Raw genomic sequence first — 23,215 nt, 5'->3', positions numbered from 1 at the left:
TTAGACTTTTAATATTCTAATTGGAGAGGAGCTGATCTATCCAAGGAGAATCGAGCGTGAATCAAATTTTCTGAAATTCCTGATTTCATGTGAATTTGAACATTTTGAAATTCAATTAGATGTTCGCAAAAAAAAAAAACTTGCACAATTTCCCACACAGCTGAATCAGAGTGAGGGCTAATGTCATTTTTTATCCCTCCCCATAATACCCAGCAGCTATGTCATCCTAAGGATTTTCATACCTTGAATAGTGGTGGTCAGTACCTGTACCATCCATAGATTAGCAGCACCCAGTAGAGCACAGTTGTAAAGCATTTTCAAAGCCACTGTTTAAGTCTCCCTCTCTCCTGTAGAGTGTAAGCTCTTATTGTCAGCAGGGTCCTCTCTCTCTCCTGTAGAGTGTAAGCTCTTATGGTCAGTGGGGTCCTCTCTCTCTCCTGTAGAGTGTAAGCTCTTATGGTCAGTGGGGTCCTCTCTCTCTCCTGTAGAGTGTAAGCTCTTATGGTCAGTGGGGTCCTCTCTCTCTCCTGTAGAGTGTAAGCTCTTATGGTCAGTGGGGTCCTCTCTCTCTCCTGTAGAGTGTAAGCTCTTATGGTCAGTGGGGTCCTCTCTCTCTCCTGTAGAGTGTAAGCTCTTATGGTCAGTACGGTCATCTCGCTCTCTCTCTCCTGTAGAGTGTAAGCTCTAATGATGAGTGGGGTCCTCTCTCTCCTGTAGAGTGTAAGCTCGAATGAGTGGGGTCCTCTCTTTCTCTCTGTCCTATACAGTGTAAGCTCTTATTACCAGCAATGTCCTTTCTCTTTGCTGTAGTGTTTAGCTCTTCTGGTCAGCTGAATTCTCTCTCTCATGTGACCGATGTAGATTTCCAAGCAATTACAAGCTTTGCAGCACTGAGATTTGCACAAATTTATTCACCCCAAGCAACTTTTTGAGAAGTTTTCACTGAAATCTGTGAATCTGAATAGATCCGCTAACCTCTAATTCTCATGACTTAGGGAGCAACGCCATTTGCTCCAGTGGAATAAGCTCCTAATTGTTTGTTTAGCTGTGGGTACAAATCAAGCGCAAGAGAGTTTCATCAAATAACCAATATATAAAATGCAGCTGTACTGCTAACCTAGCATGGTTGTTTGTGAAACAACATTAACAAGGGTTTGACATGAAGGGTACCCAGCTACAGGAGCACCATAGGTTGGCCGATTAACATGGCAATGCAGTAGTAGGAGATGTGGATAATCTGCTCTGCTGGTTGTGTGGTCACAAAAAAAGTCCTGTCTGCAGTAAAGGAAATATCATTGTAGTTTGTTTTTCGACGACTTTCAAAAGTTTCAAAATTTTTTCTTCATAGAATCAAAGATCTTAGTGGTTCTCCTCAGAAGAGGTTTGGAAACTGAAAACAGGTTGAGAATAAACTGCAATGATATTTCCTTTACTGGATTTTTTTCGTGGACCCACAACCAGCATCACCTACCACTTTCATTTTTTTTTTCTCCATAAAATTGGAACTTGTCTATTGTGAGCTCTCAGAATTAGGCAGTACGAATATAAACTTTTTAAAAAATTGCTTTTATTGTGCAAAAGAAAAAACATAAAAAAAAACAAATATACATAATAAAAAAATGGATTCATACCCACCTGTAGAATAAATTGATCATCATACACAATACAATGAACACAGCAAAAAAGAAACATGAAATAAAAAAAAAAAAAATACAAATTACTTAATGATTCTAAAATCCTAACAAAACCCAAAGAACATTTTACAGATGGCGCTGATGTAAATCCGACCTGAGGGAAATGTTATTAACTATTTTGTGTGGTGTGACGATCTGGAATAAAAAGGGATAAATCGTTCAAAGTTTGAAAATTGCTGATTTTTTAGAAAGGTTTAAAATTTCTGATATTTTTTTAAAATAAACACAAAACATATCAACCTAAATTTATAATTGTATGCTTTGGTAAACTTCATGACTGTTACAAGGTATGACATGGATACTTTTGGTACGGGCTATAGATTGCATTATAGGTCAGTACTCCTTTGCGAAGTGATTAGGACCGAGCTGGGATATTACTTCTCCCTATAATGGGTGCATAATTACCCACTCTCTAGTTCCACCACAGCATGAAACGATTTCTTTAAAATATATAACATTGAGATCCCTTCAACACTCTGGTTTTGTTTTAACTTCTACTTAAGACTGAAAAGATCTCACATTTACTACTTACTCTGGTGATATTTTGTGTTCATGGAAGAATCTCTTCAATGGCAAAGCAACAGATTAGAGGTTCAGCTGGACACAAAACTTAATGCCACTTAGGTCGCCGTGCTTCACATTATTCAGGACATATAAAGGACAACATCAGATCCACTTCATTTTTGATAATGACCTGTTTTGGGTGAAGATCCTCTGGTTCTCGATGGCATGAGGTCATTTGCCAGGTATCTAATATGGTGACAGGCAGCTTGGAAAACATGGCTCTCATCACTGTGTCCAACTGATATGACAACCAGTCGTTAACAAAGGCAAAATTGTATCCAGTGTTGGCCGATTTAATAATTATCTTTGTGTCAGGGCTACGTTCCAAAAGTCTAGTTACAGCTTCACGAATGTGCCAAAGTCGTCGAAAGTACAATTCCACTGGATAGGTGGCGAAATGAGCCCAGCAATTCACGACGATCACCATTCCTTCCCGAGCTCCCAATCCATCCAGCTCGGTAGCAATGTAATGTAACTCTTTAATTCCGATACGTAAAACACGCAAAGGCTTCTGATGGGCTCTCCAGTGGATGAGATAGTTATGCTCTGCATCTGTCGCCAATAATGGACCTGCGTGGTGAGGCACATGGAGGTCGATTTGCTTGAGAGCTGTAGACAATTATTTAAATAATAGAGAATTCATTACTGACCAACAGACCTAGACTTCTTTAATAAACAACAAAAAGGATAAAGCATACATTCTGATATCATGCAAAAACTTCAATGGCACACAAGTGTGTTGACTATTATGCTGCAGCAACCTTCAGGAAAGAATATTGAAATCTCCCAGAAAGTTCGTAGCCTTGCTTCTAAACCAGATGCATGGCTCCGTTTTATACATCTCTTCACAAAATGTTGACATTCACGTATACATACCCTTTCAAAAGCACTCTTTTTATAAATATTTTCCACATAGATCACTGGGAATATCTTTTTAATGAAGTAATTAACTAGGAAGAATTCTGACTGACACTTACAAATAGAGGCTGATCGGGAGCTTATAAAATAAAATCTCAAAGTTGCCTCCTGTAGGAGGTGGGTCAAAATTGTCAACTAACAAGACTAAGAAAATTGGTAGTTGGAGACAAAAAACATTTACAGGGTCAATGCATGACTAAGTAAAGCACTGCATTGGTAAAGGGGGCACTTCAAAACAAGAGTAGGTGAAGCAAACATAAGTAACACATTCCAAATGTCAGTCAAACTGGTGTACTTACAGCAGCTTATGGAGGGAACACATTGATGAATAGGTCGTATTGTCACAGGTTCATCTGCTATCATCACTGGAGGTTTCACAGCCCGGCCTCCCATATGCAAACTGGAAAAACTATACCAACTGCTGCCAACGCTAAAGCAAACTTGGAAACTTGCTGTTGCTTATCCTTCCTACCACTCATACCTAATGGAACAGTTGCCCGTCCCATCACAAGTCCTGTCCTTCTCAACATCTCTTACCCTCCACTTTCTCAGCAGCCCCCATTCCTCATAACTGGACATCAGGAGAATACCCATGCTGGATGCGAAACAAATGTCCTTTAATAGTCAGTAAGGTTCCCATCTACACCATTGAGGTGTATGTCGTCTTTACGGATACCTCCGATGTGTCTTTTTCTCATTGTCCCCATCACACAGAAGTTTAGATATTTCTGGCAATAATTTTGTGGTCTGCTCTGACTTCATCTCATGTCAGTCATACCCATAATTCTTCCACCATTTGGCAGTAAAGCTAATGCCCAAAGCAACCCCACCTACAAAGGAAACTAGAGGACACTAAGAACAGCAACAATTCAATCCTTTGAGGTTTCATTAGTCCAGAAAATGATGAATTTACAAATTTTGCCTGAAAAAAATTATTATCTAGGAAATTATCTAATTATAATAATTAGAACTGTACTGAAATTGATGCCACTTCAGTGGAGTCTGCGCCTAATTTTTGGAAATGTGAACACTCCTGGTTGAGTCTCCATCTGCTGGGTTAGCTGTAGTGGAAGAGGTGTCAGTGCTCCACTATACTAGTTCTACTGTACTGAAATTGACGCCACTTTGGTGGTGTCGGCCCCTAATTTTTGGAAATGTGGAGACTCGTGGTTGGGTCTCCTTCATGTGTGTTGCCTGTAGCAGTAAGGCTCCCAGACCGGCAGGCCTCCACTTACTTTCAGTCAACTACTCGTCTTACTATCCTTACATTTTTGGACCAATACTAATCTATGAAACGGATTTTTCTGCCATCTGAATGTGGCTGAGCCTAAAACCAGGTTAAGCTGTTGCATGTGGTATCAGGGCTCCCAGCACAGCAGACCTACAATGGTCCCTCACCCACCTCATCTTACTTTGAAGTTCAATTCAAAGCTGAAAATGCTGACCCTAATACCTCATGCATGGCTCATGCCTTGCTGCTGCTGTGCCATTATAAAATTTGTACTGTGGGTCAATTGATGCCAATTTCCTTGTGTCTTCCCCTAATTTGATCTGTTTTGGTAGATTTTTTGCCCGTTTGAAAGTGTTGTGCATGCATTTGGTGTTGCCTCCCATTTAATCCAATGGGGTTCGGTACGTCCGGCGAATTATTCTGCGAACATCGGGAAGAACGCCCAACTGGAACGAATCGAACATTGAAAGGTTCGCTCATCTCTAATTACAATGCCACATTTGGATGTGGAGAAGTTGTACGACCCGAGCAGGCTGTAAGTTCTGTTCCATGCTACAGGTAGTGACAAGGACTACAGGTAGTTACTAGCAGAAGAGAAAACTAGAGAAAAAAAATCAGTCGTGAAGGATGAGGCCTCATTCTGAAGTCAGTTTCATCTGATTTTTATCAGTGTTGTCAGAGTTTAATCAGTTTTTTCCCTGATGAGGAAAAATAAATTTCTCTGCTTTCTTCCATATATCACTAAGTGAAAAACTGAGAGCATACAGATGGCATCTGGCATCTGAGTGCTCTCTGATTTTTGCACAGACTCACTATGTGAAGATTAGTCATGTCTTTGCGACTTACTAAGACCTCTCTGCCAGCAAAAAATTACTGACTTGTGAACAGCCCCATAGACTGAATAGAACTTGTATGTGGAAAACTGACTTGTGAGTGACCCCTAAGAGGAGAAATTGCCTGTGGCCATCACCTAAAAAAATTCTCTTCTTGAGGTCATATTGCTGTTTGTTCTCCAGTGTTCCCGTTATCCCAGTCAGTTGCACCAAAGTAGATGTCTGACACAGATTCACAATCACTGGCTTCTGAACTGGAAAGATTGAAATCCCTGAAGTTTCATTGACTTTTTATATTGTGATGTGCAAGTCTTCCCTTCATTAGTTAAGCAGTGTATATCATAATTCATAACATTTTCAGACATACATAAATCTGGAAACTTTTGCAAGGGAGATTGTGGCACCCCAGGGGTCCGGTTGCCACAGTGGCATTGCCTCCCTCACAAGGGGTGATGCCATGCCTGGAAGCAAGGAGGGGTCCCCTAATCAGGTTTGCCAGCATACAACACTTTCCTGGCTCCAGACCAGCAAGGGGAGCTCCTCCCCTTGACAACTGGAATCTGGAGGCGCGGTTAGTAAGAGTGAATTGAGAGGAGTTGGAGACAGGACAGCGATGAGGAAGGACCTGGGGAAGAGAGCTGTGGACAATTTCACCCCAGAGAGAATCGCAAAGGAACCGGACACCAGAGTCCGAGGTTGTGGGGCACTGAAGGCCCAGCAGCAGAATCCGGAGGGCAGGAGACTGCAGGTCTCCTGGCCCCACCAGATGCCCGGCAGCTCAGCAGTACAATGGGGCCCAGCACAGCCAAGAGGGAGCGACACTTAAAGAAGGCCCAAGCTGCCTGCCATACTGGTGAGGAAAAAGACGTTTTACTCAGGGACGAGGGCTGCAGCATAGCTACAAGCAGCAGGACTAAAAAGATTAGCGCAGAGGGAAGGCCTACAACTCCACCTGGTGAGGTGGATCCCCAACTTGCTTCCAGGCTGCCCAGACCTCTACTACCAGGTAGTACCCGTGCCCTGGTCTGCTTAACAAACAGCAAGTAAAGCGATAGGAAATTGCCATTAAGCTGTGGACTGGTAATTAGCTGTGCCATCACCTGCATTACACCGCACCAACAACATCCACCTCCACAATTTTACATATACTGTCCTGGAGCTAAGCTCTGCCTCTGGAGAGCTGAACCAACTCTACTGCGTCAACATCAGCTCCAGAGGATCTGCACCGCCTCATACAGCTGCATACCACAGGTGGCATCACGAACATTATCTCTAAAAACTTTATTCCCCTTTTCTACCTTTCCCTTTAATTGACCGCCCTGGATCACTGCCACCGTGACATCCCCCAGCATCGACCGACCTGGCTACCGAGTACCCCACGGCCCAGGGGGCGTGTCAAACTCATCTGCGTTTTCAGGTTCATTTCCCTGTACTTCATATCATGGAATCAGAAAACGGAAAATGATGTCAGTGTTGGATTTGTCCCACGATAGATGTCAACAGGGTTGAATGGACCTCATTGACATTATAAATCATAAGATATTTGCCAGTATTTATGATGGAATCTGAGATGGAAGCTTTGACACAGTTGCTGGGGACTGTGCGATCTAATAACTTAAATAATGGATCCAGCTTTAGTTACTTACTTGGTACAAACTTCACCAAATAATCCCACCAGCCTCGGACTGTGGAGTCTCCGAACATGTAGATCATTTTTCCAGAAAGACATTTGGCCACTTTGTTGGAATCATTGAAATGTTGATTAGAACAGACAAGAGATTTCCAGACGTCCAGGTAATAAAATCCTGATGGATTTGAATTTTTCAGTTTTGATGTGCATGGCTTTGTGGCTGCAAACATGGAAACAAATTTATTTATTTTTTCCCAGGAAGCTTCGCACTAGATGTAAATCATAACTGTATTAAGTTTGTTGGTGGGAGATGACAGACACACATAGATAATTGATAGATCTATGGATAATTTAATAAAATAAAAGAAAATGGAAGAGCACCAAATAAGTGGAAGAATGGGTGCCAGGCCCCCAGATATTTCGATATATAGAGAATATACTGTATATATTCCAAAATAAAAGCAGGCAGCACTCCAAAATTAGTGAAAAAAAAAAAAAAAGCGTTGCCCATCCGGTGTGGCAACGCTTCGGCTGTGAACAACCTTTTTCAAGCTGGATAGATCATCATGTCCTGCCTCGACTACTGCAACACCACCCTCTGTGGCCTACCTGCTAACACTCTCGCACCCCTCCAGTCCATCCTTAACTCTCCTGCCTGACTGGTTCATCTCTCTCCTCGCTACTCCTCTTCTACCCCCCTTTGGAAATCCCTTCACTGGATCCTAATTGCCCAGCGTATCCAGTTCAAACTACTAACACTGGCCTACAAAGCCATGCATAACCTCTCTCTTCCGTACATCTCTGAACTAATCTTTCGATATATTCCCTTATGTAATCTCCGGTCTTCCCAAGACCTCCTTCTCTCCTCCACACTTATTCATTCTTCACCCAAATCGCCTTCAAGATTTCTTCTATCCCCCATCCTATGGAATTCTCTAGTGTTGAGCCACCCCCGTAGTGTTTGAGTTCAGTTCGGTTCGTCGAACACCCGTGTGTTCGCCGAACACCTTCGAACACAGATAAAACCAATGGCAGGCAAACAAAAACACATAGAAACACATAGAAAACACCTTCAAAAGGTGTCCAAAAGCTGACAAACTGCTCAGAAGACACAACTAACATGGAAAAGTGACAAGTACATATAGTCATGCGAAAAGAAAAGAGGTGGAGGAGTAAAAGGAGGGGGAGACACAGATATAGGCATGTCATGCCCTTCTAAAATCCAAAAAGTGAGAAGCCGACACGGCCAGTCCGCTCCTGCCCGTGCCACCTCCGTGCCGCGGGGTTTGTGCCAGAGCCGCGGTGAACCCTAATGGCCAGCCCCCCTCTCCCAATACTGGTGCCTGTCCGCTGGTGGGTCGAGCGTGCCCCCCTGTGGTGGAGGCAGCTCTAAGCTTTTTAATTTAAATTGTCTCTAATTTGAACGAATACACTTTAAATCCATTTACAAGGATCTATTGGAGGGCAAGTCTCAAGCCAGCAGCCACGTAATTCCAGCTCCAGTAGCGTCCACTAAAGCTGCTGCAGTTAAAAAGCTTTTATAAGGATCGAGCTCAGCTGTCCAGCGCAAGGCATCCTACTGCCAGTCCCAGCCCCTATGCCTTGGGGTGCCTCCTTATGCTCTTCACTGAGTATCCCGTGGTCCCGAAGCATTTCCTTTGAAAAAATAAAGTGTCCAAACTACAGGTGGTGTAGCTTGCTTAACAGCCGGGATAATCCGCTGACTAGCAGACACTGCTACTAGGCACAAAGAATTTCCTGGGCTAGATGCAGTTAAAAATTTGTAATTAGATACTCTCGTTGGATGCTGAGAAAGCATTCCATAGAGTCTCCTGGCACGCCATATATGATTCTCTTAAAAAGATTGGGGTAGGGTTCTAGGGGACCCTTTTATAGCCCAAATCACGGCCCTGTATCGCAATACGTCACCTAGGCTGAAGATAAATGGAACTGTAGCACCCTGAGGGCTCGGTTGCTACAGAGGTTTGCACCTCACCCAGAGGTGTGATATCTCACTCTCAGGTAAGGATGGAGTGTGGATCAGGACGCGACACCTGCATTCATTACAACACATTGCCATGGGGCAGGGCGACCATTATGCCCCTGAGATGGGCACGACAGTCCCTGTCCCTGGCTGGAGTGGGGGGAGGGAACACTGAGGAAGGGGAACCCTGTAGTGCAGGAGCAGGGAGGAAGCAGTTCCTGGGTGCATTGAGAAGGGAGTATAAAAGGTGGGCACCATCTTAGTTCAGTGCAGAGAAGTCTGAGCAGAAGTGGCAGGGAGCAGGGGCTCTGCATGAGCTCTGCTCCGGAGGCGGGCCTAGTAATATAGGCCCAGGCCTGGAAGAGGGAGAAGGAAGGAAGAGGAGCGGAGAAGGCTCGAGGAACGAAGGTATCCCAGGGGTGCGGACGGGCGAGTCGCCACCGCATGCCCGAATCCACCTGCGTGGAGAGATCAGACCAAAGGGGGAGACCGGTCCCCGAAACTAGTGGAGGCCGTAAACGACCCTCAGCTAGAAACCGGAGGCTCTGACATTTTATGTGGCACAGCCCCTCACTACACCCGCTAGGAAGGCACCACATAGGGTTAGGGAAACTGGTGCCAAGTTTACCAAGAGGAGGCCCGAGGCAGCCGGACAGAAGTGTTGGTAAGAAAGGCCAGACAAAAGGACAAACAAAGGGGGTCCTGTGAAGCGCTCCAAAGTTATCTGGGAGTTGTCTGAGCCCCTCACCTGGTGAGCACAGTACGACGTGGGCAGCCGTTACCTGCAGACGTGGTCTGGATAATAAGAACTGTGAGTAAAGGCCCTGGACTGCATCACTGACTCCGTGTCGTTACTGCTGCTGCCCTGCACCATCACCCCCATCCTCCGCATACACTGCCCTGAGGCTATTCTCCTCCCGTGGGGAGTTATGCTACGCTCTGCTGCACACACAACACCAGCCTCAGCGGTCTGCCCTGCAGCGGCGGTTCACTCTGACCGCAATCCACGGGTGGCATAGTCGGACATTTAAACATCAAAATCACATAAATAGTTCCGCCACTGGATTGACCGCCCTGAGCCATGGAGCCGGGTCGCCGCCACAGAGACTACAACCACCAGCATCCACCAAAAAGGGTCCGGCTCCGGGTGTCCCAAGGCCCAGGGGGTGCATCAGAACATTTTCATCACCTTTCATGATCACCAATGGGACAAGGCAGGGATGTCCTCTGTCCCCTCTCTTATACATCCTAGTGACAGAGCACCTGCTCTCATCAATTCGCCATAACCCCAATATTAGGTGGATTGAGGTGGGAGGCACCAAGTAAAAGTGCTCTCTATTTGCTGATGATGTCCTAGTATATATCACTCAATCACATATATCCATCCATGTTGTTATGGCTGAAATAGATCACTTTGTTACATGGTCAAATTTTAAAAACAATGCAGCGAAGTCTGAGGCCCTCGATGTCTCCCTCCCCAAATCCATACAGGATTCCATCCAGTCCAACTTTCCCTTTGCCTGGCCCTCACAGGGTATCAAATACTTAGGAATTCCTATTCATAGAGACCTCTCCCATCTATGTTATCTTAATTTTGGGCCCTTTATTGAACAACTCCATACAGACCACGGTTGGCAAGTTAGAACTGTAAGATTCACTACGTGAACCACTGGTGTTTTGTGGAAAAGCACATGTACACTGTGTTCCAAATTATTATGCAAAAAGTGTTTAGGAGTGATAAGGGAAGAATTTGTTTGTTTGTCAGTTAAACTCATTGATGGTGATGTGTGTCAGGGCTCTTTATATCACTGTAAGCAATTGCAGACACCTGTGCTAATTAGTTTGGCAGGTGTGTCCAATGAAAGGCAAGACTACTTAAGAAGGCTGTCTCACTTTATTAAGCAGCCTACATTTTCTGCCAAAATGGGAAAGAAAAAGGATGTGTCGGCTGCTGAGAAGCAACAAATTGTGGAGTGTTTAGGTCAAGGCATGAATACAATCAACATTGTGCGAAAATCAGGATGAAGTGTCTTGGCAATCAAGAAGTACGTAGCTGATTCACAGTACACACGTGTGCGTGCTGATAATGGCAAATTGAGGACTCTTTCCAAAAGGCAATTACGTCAGGTTAAAAGAGCAGCGGCAAAAAAGCCTTGTCATAGCAGCAGACAAGTTTTTGAAGCTGCTGGTGCCTCCAACGTCCCCCGAACAACAAGATGCAGGGTCCTTCAGAGGTTTGCAGCTGTGCATACGCCATCCTGTCGACCTCCTCTATCCACTTCACACAAGCAGAAACGGCTCCAGTGGGCCAAACATTGCATGAAGACTGATTTCAAATCTGTTTTGTTCACGGATGAGTGCCGTGCAACGCTCGATGGTCCAAATGGATGGAGTGGAGGATGGCTGGTTGATGGACACCCCATGCAAACACTGCTACAGCGCAAACAAGGAGGAGGTGGAGTAATGTTTTGGGCTGGAATCATGGGGAGAGAGATTGTCGGCCCCTTTAGGATCCCTGAAGGGCTAAAGATGAACTCCATAATGTATGTGGATTTTCTCAAACAGCACTTCCTGCCATGGTTCAAGAAGAAGAACCGTGTATTCCACAGCAAGATCATTTTTATGCATGATAATGCACCATCTCATGCTGCACATAAAACATCTGCATCTCTGGCTGATATGGGCATAAAAGGGGACAAACTTATGGTGTGACCCCCATGCTCCCCTGACCTCTACCCCATTCAGAACCTCTGGAGCATCATCAAAAGGAGTGTCTATGATGGCGGGAGGCAGTTCACATCTAAGCAACAGCTCTGGGAGGGTATTCTGTCCTCATGCAAAACAATTGAAGCAGAAACCATCCAAAACCTGACAAATTCAATGGACAAGAGAGTTCAGAAGCTCCTTTCGAACAAGGGGTCCTATGTGAAAATGTAACATCACCTAGAATAAAGTTTTGAGTTGAAAACTGTTTGATTTCAGTTTCTAATAACCTGCTAATGCTTATAATTTCAAAAATGACCATTTTTTTGGTCTTTATTAAAATGAAAAGGTTGATCGAAAAGTTTGTGGGATCTAAGTGTTGCAACCCAGTAGTCAGGATTACTTCGAATTCTGACAATATGAGGGTCATGTTGCAGGTAGTGCAGCAAGAAGGCACTTATGTGTCTTGCGCATCTCGGAGCCCCAAAATTATTTTCCGGGCTAGATGCAGCTAAAAATTATTATTAATTTTAAATCTGGTGGAGCTTAGTATAGATGGTCTAATAGAATCAGTGCTGCACACTTATACAAAGCCCAAATTATTTGCCAGCCAAGATACAGATAAACATGATTAGTAATTTGAAAGCTTAAAACGGTTGGTGAGGTGATTTTAACCAATCAAGCTTTTACTCTCCCCAGGATGACACGGGTAGAAAAGTCGTTTCGGATCCATGATTTGTAAATCTTAATAAACGTGATTCTGTCTACATTATCAGTGGAGAGCCGCGTGCGCTTATCTGTCAGCACACCACCAGCAGCGCTGAACACGCGTTCAGACAGAACGCTGACTGCGGGGCATGACAAGATCTCCAAGGCGTAAGTGGCTAGCTCCGGCCATTTATCCAGAATGGAAGCCCAAAAAGAGCAAGGGTCCAGTGACACAGTCATGGCTTCAATGTTTACTTGGAGATACTCCTGTACCATCGTCTCTAGGCGTTGACTATGTGTCAGACTTCTTGTCTCCTGTGGCCTTGCAAAGGATGGGCTAAAAAAGTTGTGAAATGATTCCACAAAATTGATGTTACCAGCAGATACTGTGGTTCTGTTACGGTTTGAGTGCTGAACACTTGCCGGTCCCACGGTTGGCAAGTTGGAACTGTGAGATTCACTACGTGCACCACTGGTGTTTTGTGGAAAAGCACATGTAAGATTCTGCAACAGTCTCTGCTGATACTCCTGCATGCGTGCATCCCTTTCTATGGCAGGAATAATTTCTGCAAATTTACTTTTGTACCGGGGATCTAACAGTGTGGCAACCCAGTAGTCAGGATTATTTCTAATTCTCACAATTCGAGGGTCATGTTGCAGGTAGTGCAGCAAGAAGGCACTCATGTGTGTTGCGCATCCAGGAGCACCAAGTCCCTGTTGTGTTGGTGGCGAGGTAACAATCATGCTTCCTTCCTCTGTCCTCTCCCCCCAACCTCGCACAACAGAAATGTGATCAAGGTCTCCCTCATCTGATGAGTCTTCCATCAGTTCGTCCTCCACTTCTTCCTGGGCTCCTGCACCTTCCTCACTAGTTTGGCTGCTACCATGTGCCCTGGTAAAACCATCTCCCCCACCCTCACACGCCTGCCGCCTTGGTGCTGCCGACCGTCTGGACCTTGCAGATGTTAGCCCTTCCGCATACAACTCCTCCTCCTCTACTTCCTCCACCTCCTCTTGTGCCACCACCTGACTCCGAATTCTGTTTAACATGTGCTCCAGCATGTAAATCACCGGAATAGTCATGCTGATAATGGCATCATCAGCAATAAACATCTTCGTTGCCATTTCAAAACTGTGCAGAAGGGTGCATAGGTCCCTGATCTGAGACCACTCCTCCAGCATGATTTGCCCCACCTCTGGATCTCGTTGGCCCAGGCTATACGTCAGAACGTATTGCACCAGGGCTTGTCGGTGCTGCCACAGTGCTGTAACATGTGCAGAGTTGAATTCCACCGGGTAGGCACATCGCATTTTAGCCAGTGAAGTGGCAGGCCCAACGACTTCTGTAGAGATGTAAGTCGCTGAGCTGCGGGATGCGAACGGCGGAAGTGAGCACACAGCGACCGTGCCCTCTGCAGAAGGCCATCTAGTCCGGGATAGTGGGCTAAAAATTGCTGGACAACCAGGTTCAACACGTGAGCCATACAAGGGACGTGTGTGAAATTGCCCCGGCGAAGGGCCGCACCCAGGTTTGCAGCATTGTCACACACGGCCTTCCCTGGTTTCAGGTCCAGTGGATACAACCATTCATGAAATTGGTTCTCCAGAGCTGACCACAACTCCTCAGCTGTGTGACTCACATTTCCCAGACATTTCAAAGTAAAAACTGCCTGATGACGTTGAGCCCTACTGCCAGCATAGTAAGCAGGTGTGCAGGATCCCTTCTGCGCAGTTAGAAAGCTTGTGGCATGACCAGACAGGCTTTGGGTGCAGGTGGAGGACCGAGAGGAGGTTGAGGAGGCAGAAGCAGTGGAGGAACTTTGACATAAAGAGGAAAGACGCACAACTCGTGGGGACGGCAAGACTTGGACAGCAGCCCCTTGTCCTGCTGTCACCATAGTTACCCAGTGCCCAGTCAGCGACATGTAACGCCCCTGTCCATGCCTACTCGTCCAAGTGTCTGTGGTGAAATGCACCCTGTCACACACAGAGTTTCTCAAAGAAGCGGTGATGTTGTGTGCGACATGCTGGTGGAGCGCAGGCACACCTTTCTTTGAGAAGTAGTGCCGACTGGGCATCTGGTACTGGGGCACTGCAACACACATAAGGTCTCAAAAATCCTCTGTGTCCACCAGGCGGAAAGGCAGCATTTCTGTAGCCAAGAGCTTGCAGATGGTGAAATTCAACCTCTTAGCTTTCTCATGGCTAGGAGGAAATGGTCTTTTACTTGTCCACATCTGAGGGACCGAGGGCTTGCTATTGTGCTTAGACGGGGTTGATAAGGGTGTCCCCGGCAAACTGCCGGTCTGTGAGGAAGATGCAGGCGGACATGTTAGGTTGCCTTGATCCAAAGGAGGTGCTATCGATGTCGGACAGCGCTCAACACCAGCTGGTGTTACCACCTCCAAAGAAAATGATGACCTGCCAATCACGCTGGCTGTTGCGGGTAAAGAGGTGGCAGGTCTGCGCCCCAAAACAGGTGTGACTGCTGTCCCCCCAGTCACAGAGGATGAAGAGGCCGCGGATGCACAAGATTTGGCAGACGGTGGTTGGCCCGGCTGGCTAGGTCGCATTGTAGCACAGTGAGCTTCCCACTGCAACTTATGCTTCATGTCCATGGGCCGGTTCATGCATGAAGTACTCAAACTATGTATTTTTTGGCCTCTACTTAGCTTTTGCTGACAAATATTACAGATAACACGAGTTGGGTCATCTTTATCGATCTGAAAAAATGCCCAGGCTATGCAAGGCTTAGCACCCATGCGACCTGAAGAGCCACCACGACTTGTGGTGAGAGGCCGAGTTGTGTTTGAGGATGCAGTTGTTGACGTGCTTCCAGTACTACGTGTCTGTCCAGGAAGGCGCAAACTGACCTCGTCGTCACTAGCATTCTCCTCCACCTCCTCTGCTGACCTCATCTCTCGGCTGACTGTGGTTTGACAGTAAGTGGGATCTCCAACCTCATCATCATCACACTGTGTGTTATTACACCCGTCGTCCTCAGAGCCAACCTGTTCCAGCCCTGACAAAAAACTAAAGTTGTCGCTCCAATCAGGTATTTAAGTCTCATCATAGTCTTCCTCATTGTCTCCACCAACAGGAGTTACAGTTTGGGAATGAGGGTCTATATTATGGTAAGAATCTTCAGCGTCTGGTCCTGGATCAGACTCAAAGATTCTGGGCATCAGTGCAGATCATTTCCTCATCTGGATTCACAGAAGCGCTGGAGCCAACCTCTGATTCCCAGGCTATAGTATGAGTAAACAGCTCTGCAGACTCAACCATCTGTGTTACCCCATACTCAGATGGGCAGCAGGAGACTTGGGAGCTGTGAGGAAGTAAGTGCGATTGGGGTGACACCATTGAGGACTGGAGTATTTGTGATGTTGAAGTTGATGTGGAGGAGAGCCCACTTAAAGGAGCACTTGATATCCGTTGAAGCACCTGCTGTTTTTGTGCCTCATCTGGAATTTGTAGCGATTGGCGTGGCCGTAAGAAAGGGATCTTATCACATTGTCCGCTAAAAGAAGTAGACATTTTAGTTTGGCTGGAAGATGGTCTTTCTTCTGCAGATGTTACTGTTGCTTTAACACCTACCCCATGGACACAACCTTTTTTCCCCTTCCCAACACGCCTATTCCCCTTTCCACCAGCAGCAGGCCTTTTTCCACTCATTTTGGTGGTTAACTAATTCACAACTCTGGAGTTGTTTGCACAAAAAAACAATGGATGGGAACCGAGCAGAGGTGAGTGGCCAAACTGTGGTATTAGGCCAAAACTATTGGCTGGGTTAGATGCAGAAAAAAATTATATTCAATTTGCAACCTGATGGCGGTCAGTATAGATGGACTTATAGAATGATGCTATGCCCAAAAGATTTTACTTCACTAGGTGCAGTAAAAAAATTGGTATTCTATACACAGGTGGTATATCTTGCAACACAGATAGGCTACTCCACTGACTAACACTCTGCAATAGGCCAAAAAGGATTAGCTTTGCTAGATTCAGCCAAATGCTGTGAAAAAAACTTGCACAGCACTGGCACAGACCTGCCTGGCAAAAACTGATAGGAACTGATGTAACCTAGTCCTGAAAAGGACTCCAATTACAATTAGTCTTTACTCCCACAATCTATTTAAGAGCACAGACCTGCCTGATAAAAGTCGTAGGAAATGCTGTAACCTAGTCCTTAAAAGGACTGCAATCACAACTATTCCCTACTCCCAAGCTATCTGTAGATTTGTGCGAAAATTGGCTTGAAATTAACAAGGTATAGCGCACACAGCAACAGCGGTGCCGTCTAACATGCAGCTGCAGCAGTGAGAAAATGGTGGCGACAGGGAAAATGGCTTGGTCTTATAGGGCAAGGACATGTGACATACACTGCCAATGACACCTGCCCTTGCTTGTGTGAAAAAAATCACTTCGCTCCGTGTGTGCGCTGCTGATAGGCTGACAGATTGCACCTCCCCACTGCAAATGCGGGAAAGAGAAAAAAAAATGGAGATCTTCATTATTCCTGCAGAGATCCATCCCCTGCCCCTCCCCCCACCCCGCTGTACACTCAAACTGCGTATTAACATTAATTTTCATCATTACTGAGAAAAAATCCAGTTATGATTTTGGTGCACGAACAGTTATCGAACATAACCTCGAACAGCCGAATTTTTCTCAAATTGTTCGTGTTCGCCGAACGGCTCGAACACCGCCCAAAACAGCTCGAATTTGACATTGGCGAACAGTTCGAGTCGAACAACGCTCATCTCTACTCAACATGTCCGCTTATCCGTCACACTTGAATCCTTCAGACGGAACCTGAAAACCCATCTCTTCAAACAAGCTTACAGCCTGCCATGACCACGCTACCTCCTCAACAACACCGGAGCTGCCGCAGCCCCCCCAACCTACTGTCTCCTTTCACATTCCTGTAGGATGTAAGCCCACAAGGGCAGGGCCCTCTTCCATCCATGCCAGTCTATCATTGTTAGTTTGTTTACTGTAACTGATTTCTGTATATGGCATGTAACCCCTTCTTATGTAAAGCACCATGGAATCAATGGTGCTATATAAATAAATAATAATAGATGAAAGATAATTTACCTTTACTGAGATCCTTTCGGGGAAGTACATTGAAAGGCTTGATACTTGTTGAAATTTCTTGATCAATAAGAGCTCTAAAAGAAAGTGGAATACGGAGGACAATGAATGTTGACTGTACTCTGTCAGAAGTTATGTATGACTGAGGCAATGCAGTGGTTGAGAAGTGAATTACTGTGTCAAAACATTTGCTAAAATGTCATAATATTGTATTAAATGTGTTAAACCTCTTTACAGATATTCACCGTACGTATATGGCACAAGTCAAAAGCGGGTGTATGGAGCTGACTCACTGGGTGAGCTCGCTTCATTTCCCAGCAGGTAATGGGTGTGTCACCTGTTAAATACAGCTGTCAAAATCTGACACTGGCAGGAACAATGCGCCATCCAGAGAGCGCATCATTTGTGCCTGGATTGAAGGTTGCAGATGGTTTACCAAGACAGTCGGTGGTCTGCTGAAGACTGCTGGGCTTGTCATTCCAGATCTTCCTTTAAGGAGTGCTATATGAGGCCATTATACTGTATGGAGGGCTATGTGGGGATCACAGTTTGAGAATCATGCTCTGATGGGGGTCACCATTCTTTTTCGGTGTGGTTGAAAGTAAGATACAATAGGGTCATCATACTGTATGTGGAGGAATTCACTGTGTGGGTATCATTGTGTTTCGGGGTATTTTTATTGGAATCATACTTTTATTATCTGCATTATTCAAGCTTTTTTATCCTTTGTTATTAAATATTTTCAATTGGCCATTGAGCCATATGCTTTGTACTGCTCTTACATACCGTATTATATTATTCCAATATTTTATTCTAAGATCTATTAATTAAAATGTACTTTTTTCTTGGGACAAACCCTTTAAGATTGTTTCCATTTGAAAAAGTTTGTTACATTTGATAAGAAAAAAAAAAAAACATCCTCAATTGTAGACTTTTTTTTTTTTTAAATAAATTAATACTGTATCAGGGTTGGCGAGCCACTTTCTCCGAGCTTTTAATTTTGGCCATCTGTATATTTGAGTTTGACTTCACTGTATTAATAAAAAAGGTTGTCTCGGTCACACAGCTCCATTGACTGAAAAATTAAAAGGGGACACAATATGTTTTATGGACATATTGGAAAACCATTATAAATCATTATGATTATAATTGATAAATGTCTGCAGCCCATAATTCTGATATGAAGACATGAATTGCAGTCACTAAACTGTAACATGGTGATGATTAGAATCAAAATTATCTGTACAAGTTTCTTCAGCCTCAAAAAAAAAATCACTAATAATTTGTTGTATTAAGACAATAGAAACTTATTACTAAGAAAATGTATTTTTAAGATAAAGTAGCAAAGTATATGACGAGCTCCACTTATAGTCTGATAACTAATGATGAATAGTTACTTTGTGAAGAACTTTAGCTCTTCTTTACTAAAGATATCCCGGAATCCCCCCGATGAATGGTCCTGATAAGCCTCACATGGCAGCGATTTTGGTCGGTGGCACACCCATTTTTCTTCATTGTGATCATCATAATATTCACAGACATCTTGCCCGGGAAGATTAAGGTTACATTCCACCCTTTCTTCTGTTCCATTTTTAACAAAATAGCCATAAAAGAAAACCTGAACAAAAACAGTCAAAAATCAGACGAACATGACTCAAGGGGTTAACTTTATTATTCATGGTGAACAACCAATAAATGCAAAATAAATATGTTTGCTTTGATGAAAAAATAAGATATCAATTACCTGAGCACCTGGTAGACAATGGTGACTATATAAATCAGAACACAGTTTCCATTGAATGTGGGGTAATCATATCACAGATGAGTATGCATGGAAAATGTCATAAATACCAAGGAAGAATAATAAGAATATCTACCCTCCTTTTGTCCCTTTCTTCACTCCTCTTCTTTCCTCCTTCCACCATTTCCATCATCCTACTTTTAATTCCTTCCTTACTCTTTCCGTTCCCTCTCTTTCTCCCTATCTTTTTCCATTCTTCCTTCGTTTCATCCTTTCATTTTAAAGTGCATTGCTTTCTTACTGTAGCTTTAATTCATTCTTGTCTGGACCGTTTCAACTCTCTACTAATCGGTTTCCCTCTTACTAAACCCTCCCCTCTCCATCCGGAATACAGCAGCCAGGATCACATTCCTGTCCAGCAGTTACACTAATGCCTCTACCTTGTGCCAGTCGTTGCACTGGTTGCCCAACCGATACAAAGTTCAATATTAACTCATCACCATCACTCACCAAGCTCTACACATTTCGGCACAATCCTACATCTTCTCCCTCATCTATATCTACTCCTGATCCTCCATTCTGTTAATGACCCAAGACTAACATCCTCAATCTCTCGTCTCCAAAACTTCTCACGCCAATTCTCTTGAAATCCCTACCCAGGACACTGATTGATTCCCAATTCCCATAGTTTTAACCATGCCTTAATAGCGCATGTCTTTACACTGGCCTTTCACCTCTCCCCTCTTCTTATGTAGCTATTCCAGGGTTTGCCCTTCCAAATTTCTCTTCCACATCTGGTCTCTCATAGCATCTGTTTAGATGGCCTTCATGCAGATACTGGCTGATGACCAGTTCATGCAGAGTGAATACCCCATTCATTGTATAGATTGCTGGACCGTACAATACAAGCATTTTTTACCATTTATCTTTTGTGTTTTCCCCATTTCCTCATAGATTGTAGCTTGTGAGCAGCAGGACCCTCTCACCTCATGGTATCTGTTATGTGCATACTCTTATATTTTTACTGTCTGTACAAGTCCCCTCTGAAATGTAGAGTGCTGCGGAATGTGTTGGCGCTACAGAAATAAAAATTATTTCCCCTCCTTCCTTCTTCCTTCCTTTTTTGTCCCTCGTTTTCTTTCTTTCTTGCTTCCTTACCACCTTTCCTGTTTCTTTACCTTCCTATTCCTTTTTCCCTCTCTCCTTTCATACCTCCTTACTGTCCTTCCTTTCTTAACCTTTCCTTCTTCTATCCTTCCCTGAATGAAACCACATAGGTCTAAGTAGAGATAAAGGGCTATGATTGGCCAAGTTAGTAGTTTGACCCAAATCTCCAATGCCCCGAAATAAAAGTACAAACTTGGCTGATTTGCATTAAGCTGGGTTCTAAAAATAGAAAAAAAACCAAAATGCTATAAATAGGGTAAAAATATATCAAAAAACAAAATGATATAGTAAAACTTTAGCTCCTCCACAATCTAAAACATTACATCTTAAATGTGAGAAATAAAAATCCTCTCTTTTCTAAATGAAGAAAAAATCCATTATTTAATTTGCTTAGTCCTAACAAGGACAAAAAAATATATTTAATTAAAAATGGAGCTAAAATTTCATTCCAAATTCAAATTTAGGTAAAATTTACCTTTTAAATCTCATAGTTTTGAGTATTTTTGGCAATAGAAAATCCCTTTAATAACACATTGGTGACCAATGGATGGCTTTCATTAGTTTCTTGTATTACTTTACCTTATCTGGACGGGTCTCTCTTTTTTCATGTAAAATTGCAATGGCTTCACTGGAATACATGAGCTTTATGGAGACCATGGTCTCACCAGGCCACTGAAGAATGAAGGAAGCTGTGTAGGAACCATTCTTGTTGTCTGTCACAGTTCCGCTCACTCCTGCTTTCAGACTTGGAGAATGAAGCTTTGCATGGAAAAAATCCCCACCATAGCTCTTTGCCCGACCTTTATGGTCCTTAGCTATGATAAATACTTCGATTTTTTCTCCCTCAACATAGGTTGAGCGGGGATTGAGTAAGGAAAATGCTGAAGTTTTCGAGTGGGTAGAAAATTCCAAACTGGTATTGTTAGGTGGCAGTGGCCATTCTGTCAGTTCCAAAAGTGTGTGAAGTTCTTTATCCAGTTGAGTTTTCTTTGGGAATGTTCTAGGTATTGAAGACTGCATGTTTTCTTTTGTACAGTGTGGTCTCCATAAAAATCTATAAGTATACTTGGGGAAAAAAGATAATATGGGAAAAAAAGAAAAGAAGAAGAAGAAGACACATCACTGGAGATATACATTTCATAAACCCAAATTCAAAGCTTCTATTTAGTTATCAGAAGCCATTTTGTAACCAGTTAATAAATTTCAGAGTGAAAATTCTAGCCATCTCTCACCACCATGGTCTAGTAAATGGGCATTTGTTGACCCTCATTTGGCTTTGCTTGCTCATAACTAGAAACGAGCAAATTCACTAGAGAAGAATTGAATTAATTTCAAATTTCACTGCAGACTTGAAGTCACCAGAGTGATTCTTTAGAAATTCGATTGAGTCCAGGAATGGGCTTAAAAAACAAAAAAAAAAAACCTCTCCTTGCCACTCATCTTTATTGGCCTTGTAGTTACTCACCCGGTTTTCAGCTATCTCACTTCTTCCCTACTGCTCTGGTTTTCTCTACCATCATCACTATTCAGTGTCTTTGAATTGACTAAACCTCAAGTGATGCCATTAGGTTTCAGAAAGACAAATGCCATGATGGTTCATGGGGCTTTGTGAGCAAGGATTAAAGAATGCTGAAAATGGAAGAAAAGATTGAAGCCAGAGGAAAGAAAAAAAGCCAATATAGGACCGAGAGGGAAACTGCGGAACCGACACGTCACGGTCAAGGTGAGCATTACTTATAATTTAACCCCTAATTTATTTGACTTTGGGACCTGGAGAGACCCTTCAAGCACAATAAACTGATTTTTCCAGCAGTTCAATCTATATTGAAAAAATTTGAGCAAATCTGTAGAACCAGATTTTGTCAGACTTGTTCATCTTTCCTCAAAACCCTCTCCCTTGACGTCTGCATCAGTTACGAAAAGAGATGAGCACTGGGATCTGCCACAGACTCTTGTTTTGAGTTCTTTGTGTGAACCATACTGTTAAGTCTTAAATATTGTTGACCAAAGTTCTTTAGCCCCAGCAATCAGAGGTGCAACGCACAGGTTGACTGTAGAAATTTAAAGTGCAACTACAGGGGTTATAGATGTTTGATGGTTAGGGCTGGAGCGCATTTGTGCATTGCAGCTCTCCTTACACTTGATCAACAACCACCTTAAAGTATTAGTATTTCAAGGTTCCTAAACTGTCTAAGGCCAATGACAAACCACAACTGTGATAGATGTAAACATAGCACATCTACTCGGCAAGCTTAGCACAGATTATTATGTATGTTGTATTGAGTTATGCAACTTTTTCTCCCAAGGATGGTTCATAGCGTAAAGAAAGTTAATTTGGCAAATGCTACATCTACATTAGATCATCAGGGTGCAGGAAGGATTTAAAGAGCTGTCTTAACCTTGAAAAGTTATGGCATGTTTTTTAGGATCTCGAAAAATGACAAGAAATGAAAATACACCAATATGACCAATCTGGAGAACTTCCACCTATACAGTGATATATGCTGTAATTAATATCCACCATCAGTATACTGCCCCTCTTACCACTGTGATGAAAGAGAGGATGCAGAGTCCAGCGAGGAAGAACAGCTGCGTCTTCTTCATGGCCCCTGTGAGTCCTGACTGCACTTATAATGGAGGATGCTGTATTTTGTATGTAGAAAAGTAATAGTAAGAAATATTCAGTTAAACAGAAAAACAATTCTGCAAATGACAAAGGTGAAACATAATAAAGACATCGGCACAAAATTAAAAAAGAAACCAAAAGGACTTAGCATCTCCAGAAAATAATACCCCAATTGTTGCATATTCCTTGATCAGTCTCTTGAACTCTATGCCATATGTACAGTACCTTGAAAAAAATATTTATTTATTTATTTTTTTTTACATTACTCCCATAAACTTATTTCATTGGGATTTTATGTGATGTCAACACAAAGTTGTAA

General features: G+C 43.5%; 1 protein-coding gene across 1 annotated transcript; it reads right to left on the bottom strand.

The window, feature by feature from the left end:
• Positions 1-2,334: 2,334 nt before the first annotated feature.
• Positions 2,335-22,874, bottom strand: LOC141165433 (NXPE family member 3-like). Its single transcript, XM_073651034.1, has 6 exons — positions 22,815-22,874; positions 20,850-21,335; positions 18,760-18,980; positions 17,366-17,439; positions 6,887-7,090; positions 2,335-2,867 (listed from the first exon to the last, which is right to left on the bottom strand). The coding sequence occupies exons 1-6, from the start codon at positions 22,872-22,874 to the stop codon at positions 2,335-2,337; spliced, it is 1,578 nt and encodes a 525-aa protein (XP_073507135.1).
• Between the last annotated feature and the right edge of the window lie 341 nt (positions 22,875-23,215).

Source organism: Phyllobates terribilis, unplaced genomic scaffold (assembly GCF_046119375.1).
Source record: "Phyllobates terribilis strain yellow unplaced genomic scaffold, ASM4611937v1 Scaffold_11__3_contigs__length_659146591, whole genome shotgun sequence".
NCBI lineage: Eukaryota > Metazoa > Chordata > Amphibia > Anura > Dendrobatidae > Phyllobates > Phyllobates terribilis.
Note: the sequence above shows the minus strand (reverse complement) of the source record. Positions and strands in the feature narration are given on the sequence as shown.

Excerpts from the sequence above, each read along its gene's own strand:
- LOC141165433 (XM_073651034.1), bottom strand. The coding sequence starts at position 22,874 with ATGAAGAAGACGCAGCTGTTCTTCCTCGCTGGACTCTGCATCCTCTCT. Across the intron at positions 18,981-20,849 it reads GAGAGACCCGTCCAGATAAG|GTTTTCTTTTATGGCTATTT; the intron begins GTAAAGTAATAC and ends GTTTTTGTTCAG. Across the intron at positions 17,440-18,759 it reads GAGCTAAAGTTCTTCACAAA|AGCTCTTATTGATCAAGAAA; the intron begins GTAACTATTCAT and ends ACTTTCTTTTAG.